Below are 20,112 nucleotides of genomic sequence, written 5' to 3'. Positions count from 1 at the left end.
AGATCTGTCACCGAAAGTGCATGTAATATTCGAAAATAATTGTGCACATATATTTGACTAACACTGGAAGATTTGTCTATTAGTGCAACAATTTAATACAACATATTCACACAAAGTTGCAGCACTGGAACATTTCCCATATATGCTAAAACTACTTCTTCCATATCTCCTAAACCACAGGTTAAACACATTTTCCTTGTTAAAACAAGTAATTGTTCTTACAAGTACAATTAATCTACTACACTATTATTGCTCATATATTTATATGAAAGTGCACAAATTAACTCTTTGCAACCATTTTTCGTTGTAAATGCATTTAATTGTTTATATTATCGCAATTAGACTTGTAATCAAAGTGCATGTAATCTTCACAAGTAATAGTGCTTGCAGATTTGCCTAAAACTGCATGTAATCTTCTATATTAGTGGAACAATTTTACACAACATGCTAACACGAATTTTTAGCACTGGATCATTCCATTTAAACTAAAAACTACTTCCATATCTACTAAACCAACAGTATAAAGATTCTCTCATAGTCATATTTCGACCCTAAAAAATGTAAAGACAATTGTATCTAAAGTATCTATAAATTGCACACTTTATCCTTCATTTTCCTCAACGGACAATTCCTACTATCATGATTAGGTTTGTTGCTACTCTTGCAAGTCCTCTCCTTCTTACTTTGTTCAATAGCAATCTCCTTGCATCCTTTAATGCGCCTACCACTACCCTTGTTTTTTGCTTTGTTTGGTAGAAGAATAGAAACTCCAGAAGGAACTGAAGAACCACATACTAACTCAATGATTGACCTCTTATCAACAGCAGAAGAACAGCCACCCTTATCAGCCAAAAACATATCTTTATGCTCCTTAATGATCTGGGAAAACACTTGCAAACGATCCATGTCAGACTGAACCATACTAACACAACATTGAATATCTAACCAAACATTTTTCAATAGCACAAACTTCTCATCAACACCTCCACATTGATCAACAACAACACCTATCAAAAGTCCGACCCAATGATGCACTTTTGGTCCACCGGTTAACTACATAGACCAATGGAATTGAATCCAAGTTCAAATCTTTGAAAATTACAAAAATATGCCTACACGGCAATCCTACCATTTCAAACATTTTACATCCACATGAAGCTATGACTTCAGCAACCTTATGCACCACACTAAAAACTCGATCATTTCCATCTTTCATATCATAATACAAAACACCTTGGTCCTCCCGAACATTTAGAACTCGACAACTAAAACATGCTGCACAAATCTCAACTTGCACCAAATAAAAAACTGTAAGAGTATACACATATGCATCATGTTTCTCCATGGACAACGGTGTCTTCAAATCTGGAAAACATGCCTCAGAGTCACTGTTGAGTTTATTAATAGAATAACGTTGACTGCCAATAGCACGATCAAAATGCATAAAAAATTCAACCAAATTGGACTGAGGAGTAGTAAAAGAACCAAACAAGTTATTCTCACTCTCTGAACGTGAAGTAGTCATAATTAAACCATTCATACTAACATTGCTAAAATATGCGGGGATCCAAAGATGACGAAGATCATACATTTTGAGAAACCAACTATGCTCCAACAACCCAAATTCCTCCATGAAAAGATTCCATTGATGATCAAATTCAGCTGGTTCCAAATAATGACTCCATACAACAGAATTCAGCTTTGACATAAAAGTCTCATTTTTACTCAATGAAGGGCCAACCTTATCTCCTACCTTATACATAATGTGCCAAATGCAAAACCTATGCTTAGCTTCCTTGAACACACGTGGGAATGCAACCCTCATTGCTGGGTCTTGATCAGTAACAAGCAATCTTAGCTCGCTGCACATCGCTTCCTTGAATTTCTCAAACAACCACACATATGACTCAATATCCTCTTTTGTCAACAACCTAGCCCCAAAAGTAATAGACTTTTCATGATCATTAACACCAGTGAATGGTGTAAATACCATATCATACTTGGAGAAACAATGTAAAGTTTGTCAGAGAGTACATGCACATTTGGTGTAAACTAGTTGCACCTATAATGATATATACTTGCACTATAACAAAAAACATGACCAATAGCACAACAGAATACAAAACTTATGCCCTAGAATACCAAAACTAACCTGTTTGTCTGATATGTAGCATCAAATGACACAACATCACCAAAAAAGGGTAAAATTCTTCCTAGAAACAACATCATCCCAATCTGGATAAGTGATCATACTCATCAATATCAAATGCAAAAAAATAGAGCTGGACATTTTTTTTTAAAAGAAAATAGTCACAATCATCTGAGTATCAACCCCAGCAGAAAATGAATCTATATCCCTTTTAATATTCCAAAATTCCAAACTTGTTGCACCAACATTTGATAACCTACCAAACATCTCACCAAACAACCGAAAACTCTGCACTGGCCCAATGTTCACTTTTCCACAATCAGCAACGAACTTCATATGACCAGGACCAACCTTTCTATTCAACTTCAGAAACTGTCTTGACAATACTGATGTCAGTGAATGTTTTGACGCTCTTCAAACTTGTGAATAACATAAGTGCCACTACCTCCATATCAAAAGATAGCACAAGCCCCACACCCAACCCTATTAGAAAATCTCCTCCTCTTTTTAACTGAAGACTCAGCAGCACCATCCAATTTTGCTACTGAAGATTTATCCCTACAAACAACATGCTTATGACCCTCCCGATTACAAAGAACATACCTCCAAACACTACTTCATTATTAGATTTTGCCATGTAACCTAGTCGAACATCAAACCCAATAATCGATGCATATTTATTATAAAATGCAACCCCAATATCCAAATCAGGAAAAACCTTCCCAACAAAAGGTTTAATTGAATCTTCACACAAAGGGACATAACATTTTGTCAAACCAGGAGAAGTATCCAAATGATACGAATCCACTTCACCTAGCTTCATTGCGATCGTATGATGAACAGATGATGAATACTTCCGCAGAAGAAGAACTGTACCGCCTACGCGATCACCAGATCGAGCTGTTGATTTTGAATAAGGAAGATGAAGACTAATAAACCGCGATGCATTACATATTTGGAAACAAAACGTCTAAAAAGACAAGAATACCCTTACAAGCGGCAAAACGCGAGAAAGTTATTACAAATGAGTTTCGTTGGATGAACGACGATCAACAGAAAAATTCATTCCTATTTCGCGCCTGGGCGAAGCATTCGCATGTGAGTGCGATTATATATATATATATACACATATATATATATATATACATATATATATATATATACATATATATATATATATATATATATATATATATATATATATATATATATATATCAAGGTTGCAGTAGGCGCTAGGCGCTAGTCGGGCAGTCGGGTAGCGCCTAGCGTCTAGGGGGTCTAGGCGGCGCTAGGCGGGCACCAAAAAAATTTTAAAAAAGTAGTGACAGACTTGTAGTTTGACGATTTTAATGAGCCTGTTTTCAACATTCAATCAAATAACACCTCTAAATAAATGAAATAATGATAATTTATAAGTCATAACATCATAATAATATTAAAATCAATAATTAATGAAAGACGGAATCAGACGAAATCGGACGAACTCAGACAAAATCGGTCAAAATTGAACAAAATTAATCAGAATCGGACGAAATCGATCAAAACCGGACGAAATCGGCTGACTCAGCCGAGTTGGCTGATTTTGGCCGACTTTGGCCGAGTTGGCCGCCTAGGTGGTCGGCCGAGTTTTAGCCAAGTATAGGCCAAAACGGCAAGGATGAGTGCCGCCTAGCGCCTAGGCGGCCGAGTTTTGCAACCATGATACATATATATATATATATATATATATATATATATATATATATATATATATATATATATATATATAATCAAAGAATTAATTATTAATTATAATTAAAAAAAATTCAACAACACATTTTTAATTGTAATTAAACTATTATAAAGATATTTGCTTCCGCCATTGTTTTAGAATCTGGAAAATTCTCGAGATACAAATCTAAAAACATAATAAGTCTCAATTAAAGTTATATCCTTCATTTATGTCCATATTTTTAATGCTAATCATTTTGTACATTGTGCTTTTAGAGTTGTACTATATAATTTTTTGGACAAATATACCCCCACCGTTATAACTTCCGTTATGTTTTCCATTATTGTTACCATGCACATGCATCCACCATATATTTTCTTATATTATTTAATGATAATAATATTTGTAGACATTATATATTGGATTATTATAATAAATAAATTTGATTTCATATAGATATTAATTAGTAGGAATTTTTAGTTATTATAAAAAAAATAAATATTAGGCATATGTTTTTGCGCATCGCGCATAGAAAAGACTAGTTACAGAGTATAAACGTTAAACTGTAGGAGTGAATAAAATATCTTTTATAGGAAAGTTGTAACGTACTGGATAGAAATTAGGAATATTAGTGTAGAAATTAGGAATATTAGTGTAGAAATTAGGAATATCAATGTAAAATGAAAATTTTGTCTAATAATGTTGATATGACAAATATGCCCCTAAGTTTTTTTTTTTTTTTGGGGGGGGAGGGGGGGATCTTTCCAAGCATTTCTATTATTATATAGAAATATATAGATATAGATATAGATTTCATACTAGTTAAGGATTAACATTATTGACTTTTATTAGATTTTAGATATATGTTTTATGAGAGTTTTAAAGTGCTAAACAATATTATCAAATTATTTAACATTAATTCTATTAAAAAAAACAGTAGCGACTCGGGAAGCTTTAACGTTGTTGAACGCGAAGAACTTGGATAATGTCATTGTTGAGATAGATGCTTTGTTGTCAACGGGCTTTATTCCACACTTGGGTTTCCTCATTTGATCTTATTCTCTTTGATATTAAAGATTAGTTAGAGCAATTTTCTAACTCTTGTATCTCTTTTGTCAAATGATCATCGAATAGGGTTGCTCATGTTATCTAGGGAATCATTTTCTAGGTCTAGTTGTAACACCCCCTAATTTCCATACCGGATTTAAGCCTTAAACATGCAGATAACTAAACAAAACATCAAACACAGCAAAAGACTAACAAGGATTATATAAACTGGAAATGAAAGGGTGCTATGCCACACTCACCCAGAGGTGAACGCATAGGCTAACATCTATATAATTCACAATCTAAAATCCATACATATCCAAAGTACTAAAGTCTATCCTTGGCACACAGGCCATAACAACTCAAACATGGGAACTACACTAGTAGGTTTTAGACCGCGCTCACGTCTACACATCACCTGAAAGAAACACATAAAAGATGGGACGACACCCAGTCAGCGAATAATGCTAGTAACCTACCAATACATGTGAAATATCATACATAGATAGGATATACGTTTGTAAAATCATTTGCGATACGGAATATACATATATAGGTTCAAAACCAAGTGCAGAAGTCAACACAAGACTCAATGCACTCACAACAATAATACGGGAACACATCCTAAGACCACACGAAGTACAACGACTCACGAGAACGGCTCAAGGTATAATCTACCATCACACAGTAGATTAACACCCGATATGCATAACACAATAGAGTAAAGACACAACCACTGGCAACACATGCCTTTGTGACTACACACGTCACAAGAAGAGAACTCACAACAACGACTACACAAGCCTTCATGACATCACCCATCACAAATTGATATGCCTTCCTTATGCCCGGTTCCAACCTTATGGCTACCCCCAACCTTATGTCTAGTTCCAACCTTTACCTCCAGGACCCCTGGGAACCGTCGTTCCCCCTCCAACAGTCCCTCCAACAGAACCACCAATTCATAGTACACGAGGGTACCGATCACACACGGCAACACATGCCCTGGATAACACGTGAACCTTACACAAAGACCACAAACTCCATAACCACGTCATGGCCACCACGAGGACCACTGCCGTACCTTGGTGACTAGTGTCCCATACCACTAATCGTGCAATCTAAGTACAGCCACACACACCACACCTCAACAGGAATCAATCAACGGATCACAACGAAGATATGAAACCATACTCAATCAAGAAATGGATCACAGTCCAACAACAACGATGAATAACACAAGTCATCATCAACAATAGAAAGGTACAAACAACACACACGCTAGCATTTAAACACCGAACTAGCATGCTTATCAAACGGGTAAACCGAAAGTAGTTCCGAAGAACACACAAGACTCATCACAGTTCAACGAATCACAATGTTGAACACATAGCACGATTCAAGACACCAAAACCTACATGGATTCCTACCATATAGTTCTAGACATACGAAACATCAAGAATACGCTAAAATAGTTTCACAAAAGAACATCGGGAAGTCAAAAGACCAAATACCGAGTCAAAAGAATCACGGGGGAACAAATCCCCCAACAACCATACCATGTTCCCCGTGGGTGGGCCCACGGGTAGACCCCCACACGTGGTTCCGCCCGCGGGTACACACCCACAAGCCACATGTACCCCGCGGGTAGGGCGGCGGGTGGACGCCTACCCGCCGTTCCGCCCGCGGGTACACACCTGTACACCAAAATAATCCCTTCGGGGATTTTCAACACCAAGCTCAAATTCAAGTCCAAAACATGCCAAATCTCACCAAATACAAAAAAATGACTTAAATCAAAGGAATAGCCAAGCAATGGCATACAAGAACCCTAAACACAAGCTCTAGATATGCATTTTCACAAGACAATGCATAAACACTCACATTTCATAGCAAAATCACATGCAGAATCCAAGAAATCATCACATAGGTAAGCAAAATAGATTTTGTAGAGCATGGGTTACCTCTTGTAGATAAAAACCTTCACTTAACACTTCACCAAGCTCCTAATAAGGCTCACCTTCCAAACCCACTTCAAGAACACACCAAAAGATCATAAAGATTCTATCTTTAAGGAAAGACACCTTAGAAAACACTAAAAACACAAGATGAACATAGATCTTACCCTCCTAGATGCCCAAATGTATGAAAGGTAGAATCTTGGAGACAACCCTTGAAGATTTGACAAAGCTCTAACTTGGCTTGGAAGAAAAGCTATCTAACTTTTAAAGAGAAGGGAGAGCTCAAGTTTGGAAAGTGTAAGGAGAAAGAATGAGGAGTGTCTACTAGGTTAGCTTGCATTACTAACACAAGGTGAAATGTCATGAATACCCTTACTAAAATGAAGAGGTGTAAGGGAACAAGGGAACTCCTCACAAAGCTTAAGGTACAACCTTGACTTTGGATTGACTAGTCAATTACTAGTCCCCAACTATTGAATTTTCAGGAATTTAAGGAATTAAATTACCAATTGAATTAGGATTAATTACTTAATTAATCCCTTAATCGAATTTGGATTACGGGGTGTCACACTAGTTGTGGAGAGTGGATGTTTTTCCCTCCTCTTTTCCTTTGTAATATTCTTATGCTTGATAGTGAATGAAACATTTTCATTGTTGTTTTCAAAAAAAAAAAAAATGGTAAAACAATTCAAATGTTGGAAGGATGGTGCTTGGAGTGGGACATGGTAGAAAGTTAGGGGTGAGAGTGCAAAGACTAAAGGGTGAGATATAAAGTAAAGAATTGGGGAACGTTTGAGGGCCAAAATGCAACAAGACATAAATTATAGGGTACCAAAGGGCAAATAATAGACTTGGGACTATTTAGCAAAAAATGAGAATAACAAAGTCCAAAAGTAACAGGTAAAAGTGAGCGAGAGGGGGGAGGGGGGACCGATGTTCGGCCCCTATCCATCCATAGCCTTGTGACAAGGGGCATTGGGGGGCCTCCAACCAATGCTAGCAGCAACCAGGAAAGGAAATAGAAGGGTGGTGATTGGTTTGGCAGTTAGAGGTTCGGGTGACGATTAGCAGTTTGGTTGGGAGATTTTTGAGACATGGAGTCAACAGTTTGGTGGCTTCGTGGGACATGGCTGGCTTTTACAATTCACAGACATTCGGATCACTTGTTTTCCACTTTCTTCGACTCCAATATTAGTATGAAGAGGGGGTCTACTGGTGTAACACCCCCTTTTTCTAAACTCTAGAGCCCATAATTAAACATTCTAAATAGAATTATAGAAGGGAAATTAAGATAAAGTAGGATAAAATATCCAAACCCAAAAAAACGGAGGGGAATGTCACCACCACAGTTATACCACTCTTGAGTAATTGTACAGGCTAAACAAAAACTACTAAATACTGGAGTCAAAGCTCATCAAAACATCATAAAGGGGAAGCAATCCATGGTGTCTACACACCATCACAAAAACTGTAGTCTAGCTACAACCATAGTCAACAAAGTCTAAATGGAAGGGAAAAACTAGTCTAGCCTCAACATGGATACTCAGGGACTAGGAATCACACTTGGTATGGATAATTTACTTCTACTCAAAAATCATACAAATACAACTCACACTAGCGTGTCGTGACGAGCCCAAGTGTCCGAGCCTCACGGGCCCACGAATCCCTGCCTGAAACAACACGTAGCTGAGCCTCAAGGGCCCGGCCTCTCCTCAACTTGACCTGGCGAAGCTTGGTGGCGGACCTTGAGAGGCCCCGCCAAGTAGCGGTCTGGAGTGATGGATCACTCCATGATCCGTCACTCTGGTCCATTGGTTCACGAATTAGGCCAACGGAACTCTCTTGGATCCGCTGGCTAGGGTCACTCGGCCAAACAGGAGTCTCTGGCAGAGAGCTCCTCTGAGATGCACCAGATGACTCCATCTCCATTTTCACAACTCAGACCTCAACAAAACACTTCCAGACAACCATGAATAAATCATATAACATCATCAACACACAATAAACATATTATCATGCATTCTCATTCATTTCTAAACATCAAATCTCAAGAATATATCAACATTGGGCTAAAATAATAGATTTAGGAATCCATGGTTTATACCTTTGAGCTTTGCTAACCTAGTATGAATCCCTCCTCTTCTTCAACAATGGCTTCTACCCTCACCTCCTATTTTCCTCAAACAATAGCATAAACACATACAACATCCATCACATACCCAAACATACACTATAATATATCATAGATGAAATGGTATGATGAAAGATGAAATGTTAGGAGATGAATGGAAGAGAAATGGATGAAGATGAATGAAGGAGATCACTTATTGTGTTTTCTCTTCTCTTCTCAGATTTCTATTGCTTAGAGTGAAGGAGGCAAATGGAGGGATTGAATTATCAGGAGTGAATAGTGTTCCTTTTATATGGTATGAAACCCTAGGTGAAATGGCTGAGAAGGGCAATTTGGTCCTTTGACTTTAGAAAATATCAGGCTTCTCATTCTAAACTAAGCTATGGTAATAAAATGTGTTTATACATTTTTGGAGATAAAATAGATTTCTTATAAGGATATTCCTAAGTAAAAACATTTGATTTAGATTTCACATGTTCCTCTCAGGTTTCACTCAGATTGACTTTTTGGATCAAAACTTGATACATGAATATACTTAATACTTAGGATTTTCGAAATAGGCTACTATTTGGTGTTGAATTAATAAAAATCATGATTTAAAATATTTAATTCATACACCTATTTTGAGAAAATTTTCAGAGAAGTAAAAATAATTATTTTAGAATTTTATAAAATAGAATTTAGGAAAATAAATTTTGGATTGTCACAACTAGTCCCTTTACACACTTTTATCGTTTGTCACACAACATTGATCTTTTGGTCTTTTGTCATTCTGATGAGAACTGATTGTATTATATTTTCTGAACATGATTACAATGAGATCAGATGATGTGAATATATAGAATAGAGAGTCACAGTGTGACAATGATAAGAAGTAGAGAGTCACAGTGTGACAAGGATAAGAAGTTCTAAACAGACTCATATACATAGAGTCCTAATACTCCCCCTCAAGCACAGTGTATACTAGTAACCTGTAGCTTGTCCCTTAAGGAAGAAAATCTAGGTCTAGACAGAGCTTTGGTGAAGATATCAGCAAGTTGATCCTTTGTGGAGATGAAGTTGACTTGGATATCGCCCGAAGCTACTCGATCACGAACAAAATGATAATCAATCTCCACATGCTTGGTGCGCGCATGAAAGATTGGAATGGAAATACCCGGAATCTGTATCTCACGCAATAATGACATAATCCATAGAACCTCAGCACAAACATCTGCAAGAGCTTTGTATTCAGCCTCAGTGGATGACCTGGCAACAGTTCTCTGTTTCTTGCAAACCCATGATATAAGATTACTCCTCAAGAAAACAGCAAAACCACTCGTGGATTTTCGATCGTCAGGACAACCAGCCCAATCAGAATCAGAGAAAGCATGAATGTCTCTAGATGAGCACCGTCGTATGCGTAAACCATGATCAACTGTTCCCTTAACATACCTGAGTACCCGTTTGAGCTGCTCCCAGTGTGATATGGTGGGGGCATGCATATGCTGGCATAACTGATTAACTGCAAAGGATAGGTCAGGTCGTGTGACAGTGAGATATTGCAGTGCTCCAGCTAGACTCCTGTACTGTGTGGGATCATCATATAGATCTGAACTGAAGGGGACAGTTTTTGAGACAGAGATAGGTGTAGAAAGGGGTTTGCATTCAGACATTCCAGCCCGTTTTAAAATATCATTCATATACCGTTGTTGAGATAAAATAATCTCATTGTCACTCTTAACTGTTTCAATACCCAGAAAAAAATTTGGTTCACCAAGATCTCTGATTTTGAATGTAGCAGACAGTTTGGACAAGAGCTGAGACATAATACCTTGATCACTTCCCATTACAAGAATGTCATCCACGTACACCAATAGATAAACCAAAGCAGAGTCTTTAGAGTAATAGAACAGAGAGACATCTGTCTTGGATGCTTGAAAGCCAACCGATAGTAAGAACGTATGTAGTCGATTAAACCAAGCTCTGGGAGCTTGTTTTAACCCATACAGAGATCTTTTTAACAAACAAACATGATTCGGGAAGTTAGCATCAATATAACCAGGGGTTGCTTCATATAAACTGTTTCAGCCAGATTACCATTCAGAAAAGCATTATGAACATCTAGCTGTTTGATAGACCACCCAGATGATAAAGCTAGAGATAGAAGGAGTCTTACAGTCGTAGGCTTTACCACTGGACTAAAAGTGTCGAAGAAGTCCTGACCTGGAACCTGATTAAAACCTTTCGCAACCAGCCTGGCTTTATGCCTTTCAATAGCACCATCAGCCTTTCTCTTCGTACGAAACACCCATTTACAGCCAATAATATTCATACCTGCAGTGGGTGGAACTAGAGACCATGTGTGGTTATGCAGGAGAGCATTGAATTCTTGGTCCATGGCTTCACGCCACTCAGGATATTTGACAGCTTGAGAGTAACATGTGGGTTCCGTGGGATGCACTTGAGCTGCTAGAGCAAAAAGAGGAGCATCTGCGTTGCTGCGAGTGGCCATAGAGTGAGTACGGACATTGGGCCTGATGGACCGCCCACGTGGACGGCCTCGCCGGCGAGCAACAGGCTCCACAGGATCACCCGACGAGGCAGCCTGTCCAGGAACCACGGCTGGTTCGAATGAAGCAGGTAGCGGCGGTTCTGGCAGCTCATCATTGGACACGGCAGGAATAGGTGTGCTGTGACTGAGAACAGATTCCGCCCAAGGTCCAGAAAACGGAGTAGATAGATCCTGCAAAGAGGTTTTAGTACCAAAGGGGAAAACTTCTTCATCAAATCTGACATGCCTGCATGTGTAAATCTTATTAGTATGTAAGTCCATGCATCTGTACCCCCTAAAGGACTCAGGATAACCTAGGAAGACACATGGAGAAGACCTGTATGACATCTTATGACGATTATATGGTCGAAGATGAGGGTAGCATAAACACCCAAAGACACGAAGAAAAAGATAGGAAGGAGGGGATTTATGTAACAGGAGATGAGGACTGGAGTTATTTAATACAGAAGATGGCATTCTGTTAATTAAATAGACAGCAGTCTCAAAGGCAAAATCCCAAAATTTCAAAGGAACAGAGGCATGAGCTAGAAGAGCCAGACCAGTTTCAACAATGTGACGATGTTTTCGTTCAACACGACCATTCTGTTCATGTGTATAGGCACAGGATTGTCTATGTTGAATTCCTAATTGAACAAACAAAGAATGCAACTTTTTGTACTCAGCACCTAAATCAGACTGAATGGCCTTTATTTTGCAATTAAAGGACCGTTCAACAAGAGTACGAAATTTATCAAAGATGACATAAAGATCAGACTTTAATTTCATAGGAAAGAACCATGTATAACGGGAATAGTCATCCACAAAGATCACAAAATAACGGAAGCCAGAAGTAGATAAAGTGGGCGCAGGACCCCAAATGTCTGTGTAAATAAGATCTAGGACTTGAGAACTAGAGGAAGCAACACGGGGGAGGGGAAAACGGGCAGATTTGCCTAATTGACACGCATTGCATAAAGAATTATGACAACGAATATTATCACGAGACCCACTAACCAAACAAGAACGAAGTATATGGCTAAGAACACGGTTATGAGGATGACCTAGACGATTGTGCCAAGTGGAAGCCGAGGCACGAGCGGAAATAAACGCTGACGGAGACGAACTAGGTAATGAAAGTGTGTATAGTCCCCCCGAACTATTGCCCCGAAGAAGTATTTCCTTGGTATTGATATCTTTTACAACAAAAAATGAGGGGTGAAACTCAAAAAAGACTTTATTATCGGATGCAAACTTCTGAACAGATAATAAAGAATTAGACAAACGCGGAACGTGAAGTATATCAGACAATGTAAATGATCTAGAAGGGGTATTAAAAGAGGCATGACCAACATGACTAATAGATAAACCCATACCGTCACCGACACGTAAAGTGTCATTACCAGTGTACTTCTCCGATGTAGAAAGAGCAGCGACGTTCGGAGTTGCATGATTTGTGGCTCCAGTGTCCGGAACCCAAGTATGAGAATTTGACGAGGTTTTAGCAACTAAACCATTCTGAAACACCAAATTAGCCTGAGAACCCGGAGCCCCTGAATATCGCCGAAAACAGTTGACTCCCGTGTGACCGAAACTTTTGCAGATTTGACACGGATCATTATAGCGCCAAAAACAATTGGCTCCCGTGTGACCAAAACGTTTACAAATTTGACACGGATCATCATAGCGCCAAAAACAATTGGCTCCCGTGTGACCAAAACGTTTACAAATTTGACACGGATCATCATAGCGCCAAAAACAATTGACTCCTGTGTAGCCGAAACCTTTACAGATTTGACACGGATCATCGAAGCCACGTTGCTGACCTCCACGGTAATTAAGGTTGCCATCACAGCGCTGCATCTTCTTAATTTTATGAATCACAAAACCCTAGCTAACTGATACCAGATGAGAACTGATTGTATTATATTTTCTGAACATGATTACAATGAGATCAGATGATGTGAATATATAGAATAGAGAGTCACAGTGTGACAATGATAAGAAGTAGAGAGTCACAGTGTGACAAGGATAAGAAGTTCTAAACAGACTCATTTACATAGAGTCCTAATAATTCTCATTTGTCAAAGAAATTTGCTTAGCAAACCAACTATTCAATTGTGCCAAGGACTTAGGCCACTTGACTTGATTTTATTCCTTATACCTATTAATTATCAATAGCCTGCTTATAACATTTAAAGGACTTAGGCTTTGTGAATTGTATAGTGTTATGTTTGAATTAGTCAATTTACAGTGGGTCTGATCCATTAAAAACCATCAAATACCATCAAATATCTATTCAAGTTCGATTTTACGATATATATATATTTTTTTAATTCTAAAATCTCCCTTTAATATGGTATTACCTATAAAGAGAAGGCAAATTATATCGTGCACCGCGGTGCATAATCGATTATGCACCGCGCGTCAGATACTACAGTGTGTTTGAACCGACACTGTTAAAACGACGTCGTTTTATTTAATGAAAAGAAACATAATCTTCGCAAGAAATAACTCTGTTCTTCAGTTTCATTTTGTATACACTGCAGTTTCAGTTCAACACAACTACAATTTCATTTCGATATAACTACAGTTTCATTCAATATTTATACACTCAAATATGTGAAAATGTTATTTAATTTTAGTTTATATACACTATAATTTCATTAAAACACAACTACATGATCATTTGAATATAATTACAGCTTCATTGTACAATATACACTCAAATATGTGAAATGTTATTCAATTTCATTTCACCACAACTACAATATCATATTGATATAACTGTAGTTTCATTTGATAATATAAAAACAATACGTGAGCCAGTGTCGGTTTAGACACACGGTAGTGTCTGACGCGCGGTGTATAATCAATTATGCACCGCGGTGCACGATATAACGACCCTAAAGAGAATGTTTGTTCTCAATTCTCATAACATGTTAAAGTGGTATATTCTCATAGCTCCCTAATAAAATATATGTTATAATCACTTTTTCAAGTCTTTTTGTTGTTGGTTAACGGTTTAAAATTAAAAGCTAGTCGCTTTACATTTAATACTTTACCTTTCATGCATTGTTAGATCATTCACAATGGTTCTTCCATTTTCTCCCTAAATTGTAAATTCAACTCTTCCAGATCACCTTATATTATCCTCTCATATGTTTTCTCCAATCCTTTTCCCCCAGCCTTTTTTTTTTTTGGTCTTACTCATTCAAACTCAACACATTATTTATTATTTTATTCACTTTTCTATAATTAAATAATTTTATCTTTATAACTATAATTTCAATTTTAAATGAAAATAAATTTAAATAACAAAATAAAAAAGATTGAAAACAAATTTTAATACATTGTAACAGAGTCAATAGTACTAAAAAAAAAATACTATATATTCCAAAAATTAATAAAATTTAAAATTTTTAAAATAAATTTTAATATAGTAATATAAAAATAAAATAACAAATTAAAAAGAACAAAAAAACACAAAGCTTGATTTTGGTTCATAACAAACAATTTGTATTAAATATAGCATTAATGGTGGGAGTAGGGGGCTATGATGTCCCCACCATTTGCGCTTTGCGCCATGTTACTTGAGTGCTACCTATATCTGTGCCTTTCATCTCCCCTTTTTTTCGAAGAGAACTTTCTATTTGGAGAATAATCTTCTCTCCCCTCCAATTATGTTTCTCCTCTTTTATCCCTCTTTTTTTCTCTTTAATCACCATTGCAAATGTCCTTAGACAAATTTAAATATGTGCAAATCAAGTTTTCTAATTATCCTATTAACCTCATGACCCAATAAGATCAACGTAGCATTTACGTTTTTTTTTTTTTCAATTGATATTATTAATTAAAATGAATGTTAGCTAGTTTAATAGCTTGTGATAGAAGTTTTATCATAGTACATAAATTTTAAGTCATTTATGTAACAATAAAATATGATATTTGTGAAAATTTTAAAATGAAAAAGGGAAAAAAATTAGCAATACATATCAACTATGGGAATAAGTTTAGAAAACCACACTAAACCAAGGTGCTTATAGAAGTTGATTGAACAATAAAATATTGAAAAAAGTGTCAAATTGGCCCCCTAAAGTCAAGTGAATAGTGTAATTGGGTCTCCTAAGTAAAAAGAAAAAAAAAAAAAAAAAAAAAAAAAGCTTCATTCAAGTCCCCTAAACCGGTAAAATTATTCAATTAAGTTCAATTTAACTTGTTTATCAAGTTAAATTCATACGGTGTTGACAAATGTCATTTTTATTTTATTTTTTAAATGTTTTTTATTAAAAATTAAAAATATTATTTATTATAAATTAATTAAAATAATAATAATAATAATTAAAAAAATTAAATATAAAAATAAAAAAGAACAGTCAACGGCTATCCACGCCAGACAGCCGGTGGCTGTCTTCCTTCTTTGCGGACAACCGTGGCCCTCTAAGGAAGACGATCATTGTCGTCTTCTAGATCTGGACGAGGACTACGGCCTTGGCCGCGGCCCTCGTTCCAGACGGAGGGGACTGGAACGATCTGGACAAGTCCCCTCCGTCTGGAACGAGGGCGGTGGCCAAGGCCATAGCCCTTGTCCAGATCTAGAAGACGGCCATGGCCTTCTTCCTTAGATGGTCGTGGTCGGACGACCACGGCTGTTCGTGAAGAAGGAAGACAGCCACCGGCTGTCCGACGCGGACAACCAGTGGCTGTTCTTTTTTTTTTTTTTAATTATTATTTTAATTAACTAATTTATTTATAATAAATAATATTTTTAATTTTTAATAAATAAAAAACATTTGTTTTAAAAAATAAAGTAAGGACACGTGTCAATACTATATCGATTTAACCTAATAAACAAGTCAAATGAGACTTAATTGAACAATTTTACCGGTTTAGGGGACTTGAATCACTACTGGAAATTATTGAATTTCTGATCACCTGAAAGTGATCTTAAATCAAGTTGAAAGCAAAAAGTGGTCGGAAATAGCAACAAGGGTTTTTTCGGATATGAAAAATGGTCGGAACAAGACTTTCGACTTGATTTAAGATAACTTTCAGGTGGTCGGAAATTTCAGAATTTCCAGTAGTGAATGTAGCTGTTTTCAATTAGGGGACCCATTATACTATCCACTTGAGTTATAGTGCCAATTTGACACTTTTTCCTAAAATATCATGTTTGTAATCAAAGATCTTAAAGGATATTGTTTCATTTTCAATTAAAAGAATAACATATGATATCTTTAAAAAAAAAGTTAATATTATAACAAAATGATTAAAGTTTGTATTTATTTTATAAATGGATTGGATTCAATTTTTATCAAAAAGATCTTGAATAATTATAATGCTATAATGGTAATTAAATGATGGAATATAGCAATGAAATCACGGGATAGGTAACATGACAATAATGAATGACATGATACACGGTGGTGCAATGAAATGTTTAATGTGGCAAAGCCAATATAAACTAATATTTGAGGAGACAATTACATGACAATAATAAATACTCATTTCGTTTCATTTTATGTGTCTAGTATGATTAACAAGACTTTACTGAAGTTATTTTTAATTTAATTTTACATAACATTAAATTTAGTACTATGTATTAGTATATAAAATTTATATATATTTAAAAATTATATTAAAAATACTGTTAAACACACAAAAAAAAATAATAATAATAAAATTAAAAATAATCAAAATTAGTAAAGAAAATAGGCAAAGATCCATCGCCATATCTCTAAAAATCGAGCGAAGGCTAATAACCTTTGCTAAGTTTGTTTACCGGGTTTCCCCCCATTTAAACAAATAATCTTCTATTATAATAAAGCAGAACCCAAAAGTTCCCGCCAAAGCAAAGTAGTGGGCGAGTTCACATCTATAATAAGGGGCGGAAGTAATTGTAAACGCATGCATTTTAAATTTTGTTTTAAAACTGATATTTAAATGTCTTGGAACTTGAAAGGTTGCTTGAAAGCTCTTCATATACTTAAACTATTATTACAAGCCATCAATACATGTGTGAATACAAAAATGAATTTAATTGGGGATAGACTGTTGCAATTTTCAAAACTAATATTAATTTTAAAATGAACTTTCCTATCCTATATATATGTGGAGGAAACAGCGAAAATGAACAGCATCCATTGCAACCACGAGGCTGCAGGGAAGAAGACTTGGGAAAGCATCCAATCAGAGGAAGAAGACATTTGGTTAAAGATTAAGGTGTGTGTTGAGGCCTACAATTGAGAACAACTCCAAAGATGAACCTTTTACAGGAGGGAGGTGAGCTGATGAAAAATGGCAGCTGCAAAAAGAAAGAGTTCTGTAAAAATGAAAATCAAATGAGGTATCAAAATCTATCTATCTATATATCTATATATATCATATATATATTATATAAAAACACAATTGCTAGCTTATTTTATATTTTTATGCTTGGCTTTAGTATAAAAATAAAAATACCAACAATGCATCTTAGAGTAGTCTAGATTTATAATTTCTACCATTGACTTTTTACAGTAAATTGTATTTGTCTCAATGAAGTTTTGGGGTCTAGCATGAGCTGGCCGTCCAGGTAATATAGTATTAACTGAAATCTGTGAAAAAAGAAAGAAAATAAAGCAATCCTACTATCATTTTGATTTCCAGTAGGACAAAGGACCAAAATGCATTCAAGCATATGACTATTAGCAAGAGGAATAAACACATACAAGAGACTTAGAGTGAGAAATATGAGTATTTTAGCAATCACAAAAATGCAAATTCAAATGATTAAGTAAAATTTTCCTTGGATAAGTAATATTTATCAAGGTATCATGTAAATATACCCGATTGCTGCTTTAAACTTATCTTGATGTAATACCTTACAACTGACTCTAAATTGTTGTTCTGTTATGCATGTCAGCATGTGTGAGTACTTCTCTCATCAACTTCCTGTTGAAAGAATGGAAAAGAGTCATGTTAAACATATAATTCTTTAAGTAATATTGTATTCTTGAATGGACATGAAGTTATATAATTTTATAATATCCAGTGCACTTATATTATTATTGTTTTTTCTGCCAAATAATCTTGCACTGAAGTTTTTTACAGAGTATTTTATTTGGCTTATAATCAGTAGTTTTGCAGGTTAGAGTAGTGTATAAACAAGTGATAATGTGTGCTGATATCTTTCCAACACAAAACACAAGTAAAACAATTAAGAGTATACACAATGAAAAAGGAAACAATTACTTGGCCTCAGAAAAATCCAATATAATCATTTTCAATGTAGTTTCACCAGGGGGTCTATTTTAATCTTCTCAACTAAATTACTTCACATGTCACTAAAAATATGCGGTACATGTAAAGATAAGAGCATCACCATCAGAGAATTGACTTCTCAGACTATCGATGTAATACTTGATTTTAAACAAAAAACAACTTCACTTTGGAGTATCTTCTTGCATGTTTAAAAAAAAATTAAATAAACATGATGCGACTATAAGGATTAGAGTACAGTTAGAATAAAGTGGCAGACAAAATGAAAGTGGAGATTACACTACAGCAAAATGGTTGATTTCAAGAACCAATTTACACATAGATGGAAAAAGGGGTTTGTATACCTGGTAGGAAGAATGAATTGATTGCCAGACGACCCATTTGAGCCGCAGGAGCCAATAGGGGAGATCATGCCGGAGAGCAATCCGGAGATGCCGATGGCGGAGATTTTGAGAATGAAGAAAACGAAGAGAGATTATCGACGGATGTAGTATTTTAGGGAGAAGCTGCTCAATAATGGATTAGAGTTGGGTTTGCAGATTATATTTATACACAAAAACTGACATACTGTCCTAAACTACCTGTACACCAGAGAACCACTGCGGCTGTAAGCACAGTTCCTCAAAGCCCCACCACCAACCATCGGACTACCACCATTGATGGACTCACACTGTGATTAACCTACATACTGCCAACGCAGAGAACTGAAGACCAGAACGGAAGAAAGACCTAATCTGGGTATAATCTGATAAAGTTTAGAGGATTATAGGATGGAGATGCAAACCCTAAGCTACGGAAGAAGCTAGAGACGGAGAGCTGCTGCGATTAATGCTTGGAGTGGAAAATGAAGAACGCGAAGCGTTTTGCGTATTTTAAAATTAGACATACGGGCTGAGCTTTAATTTCAGATTTTGTTGGGCTTTGAAATATATTGGGCCTAATATAAAATTTAAATTATGTACATATTTTGGGTTGGATCAAAATATAAAATGTAAAGATGCTGGAAAGTGTATATTAATTTGTGTTATTTGTATAATGACTTTAATAATACAAATAAATAAGTTAATATATATATAATTTATTTATTTGATTATCTTATTTATCAATGTGTATTGTTAATTATTCGAAATATGCATTAATTGTAGTTTGTGTATTGTATTTTTTATTTTTTTTAAGTATTACATGTTATATCCGACCTGAAAGAAGTGATAGTAGTCATTCATCTTCAAATGGTAATAAATAAAAATATTTTTTTATCTATTATAACATTACAAATAAATCTTGAATATTTATCCGTGCATCGCATGGGACAAATACTAGTA

At 35.8% G+C, this 20,112-nt stretch overlaps 1 protein-coding gene and 1 long non-coding RNA gene across 3 annotated transcripts; both read right to left on the bottom strand.

The window, feature by feature from the left end:
- Positions 1-585: 585 nt before the first annotated feature.
- On the bottom strand, positions 586-2,972 carry LOC109178668 (putative protein FAR1-RELATED SEQUENCE 10). The gene is made up of 5 exons (XM_019328205.1): positions 2,753-2,972; positions 2,333-2,535; positions 2,153-2,235; positions 1,130-1,931; positions 586-1,053 (listed from the first exon to the last, which is right to left on the bottom strand). The coding sequence occupies exons 1-5, from the start codon at positions 2,970-2,972 to the stop codon at positions 586-588; spliced, it is 1,776 nt and encodes a 591-aa protein (XP_019183750.1).
- Positions 2,973-17,449: 14,477 nt separating this feature from the next.
- LOC109178679 lies at positions 17,450-19,642 on the bottom strand. Of its 2 annotated transcripts, XR_002053748.1 has the most exons (4): positions 19,575-19,642; positions 19,135-19,478; positions 18,393-18,463; positions 17,450-17,834 (listed from the first exon to the last, which is right to left on the bottom strand). It is a non-coding gene; the product is annotated as an uncharacterized LOC109178679 (long non-coding RNA). The 2 variants fall into 2 exon arrangements; XR_002053747.1 differs by having other exon boundaries at positions 19,135-19,618.
- Positions 19,643-20,112: the final 470 nt, after the last annotated feature.

Source organism: Ipomoea nil, unplaced genomic scaffold, assembly GCF_001879475.1.
Source record: "Ipomoea nil cultivar Tokyo-kokei standard unplaced genomic scaffold, Asagao_1.1 scaffold0865, whole genome shotgun sequence".
NCBI classification, from domain to species: Eukaryota; Viridiplantae; Streptophyta; class Magnoliopsida; order Solanales; family Convolvulaceae; genus Ipomoea; species Ipomoea nil.
Note: the sequence above shows the minus strand (reverse complement) of the source record. Positions and strands in the feature narration are given on the sequence as shown.

Bases quoted from the DNA above. Each gene is read 5' to 3' on its own strand.
- LOC109178668 (XM_019328205.1), bottom strand. From the start codon at position 2,972: ATGAAGCTAGGTGAAGTGGATTCGTATCATTTGGATACTTCTCCTGGT. The intron at 2,536-2,752 runs GTATGTTCTTTG...CACTGACATCAG, and splicing joins TAATGAAGTAGTGTTTGGAG to TATTGTCAAGACAGTTTCTG. The intron at 1,932-2,152 runs GTTAGTTTTGGT...TTTTGGGGCTAG, and splicing joins GCTACATATCAGACAAACAG to GTTGTTGACAAAAGAGGATA.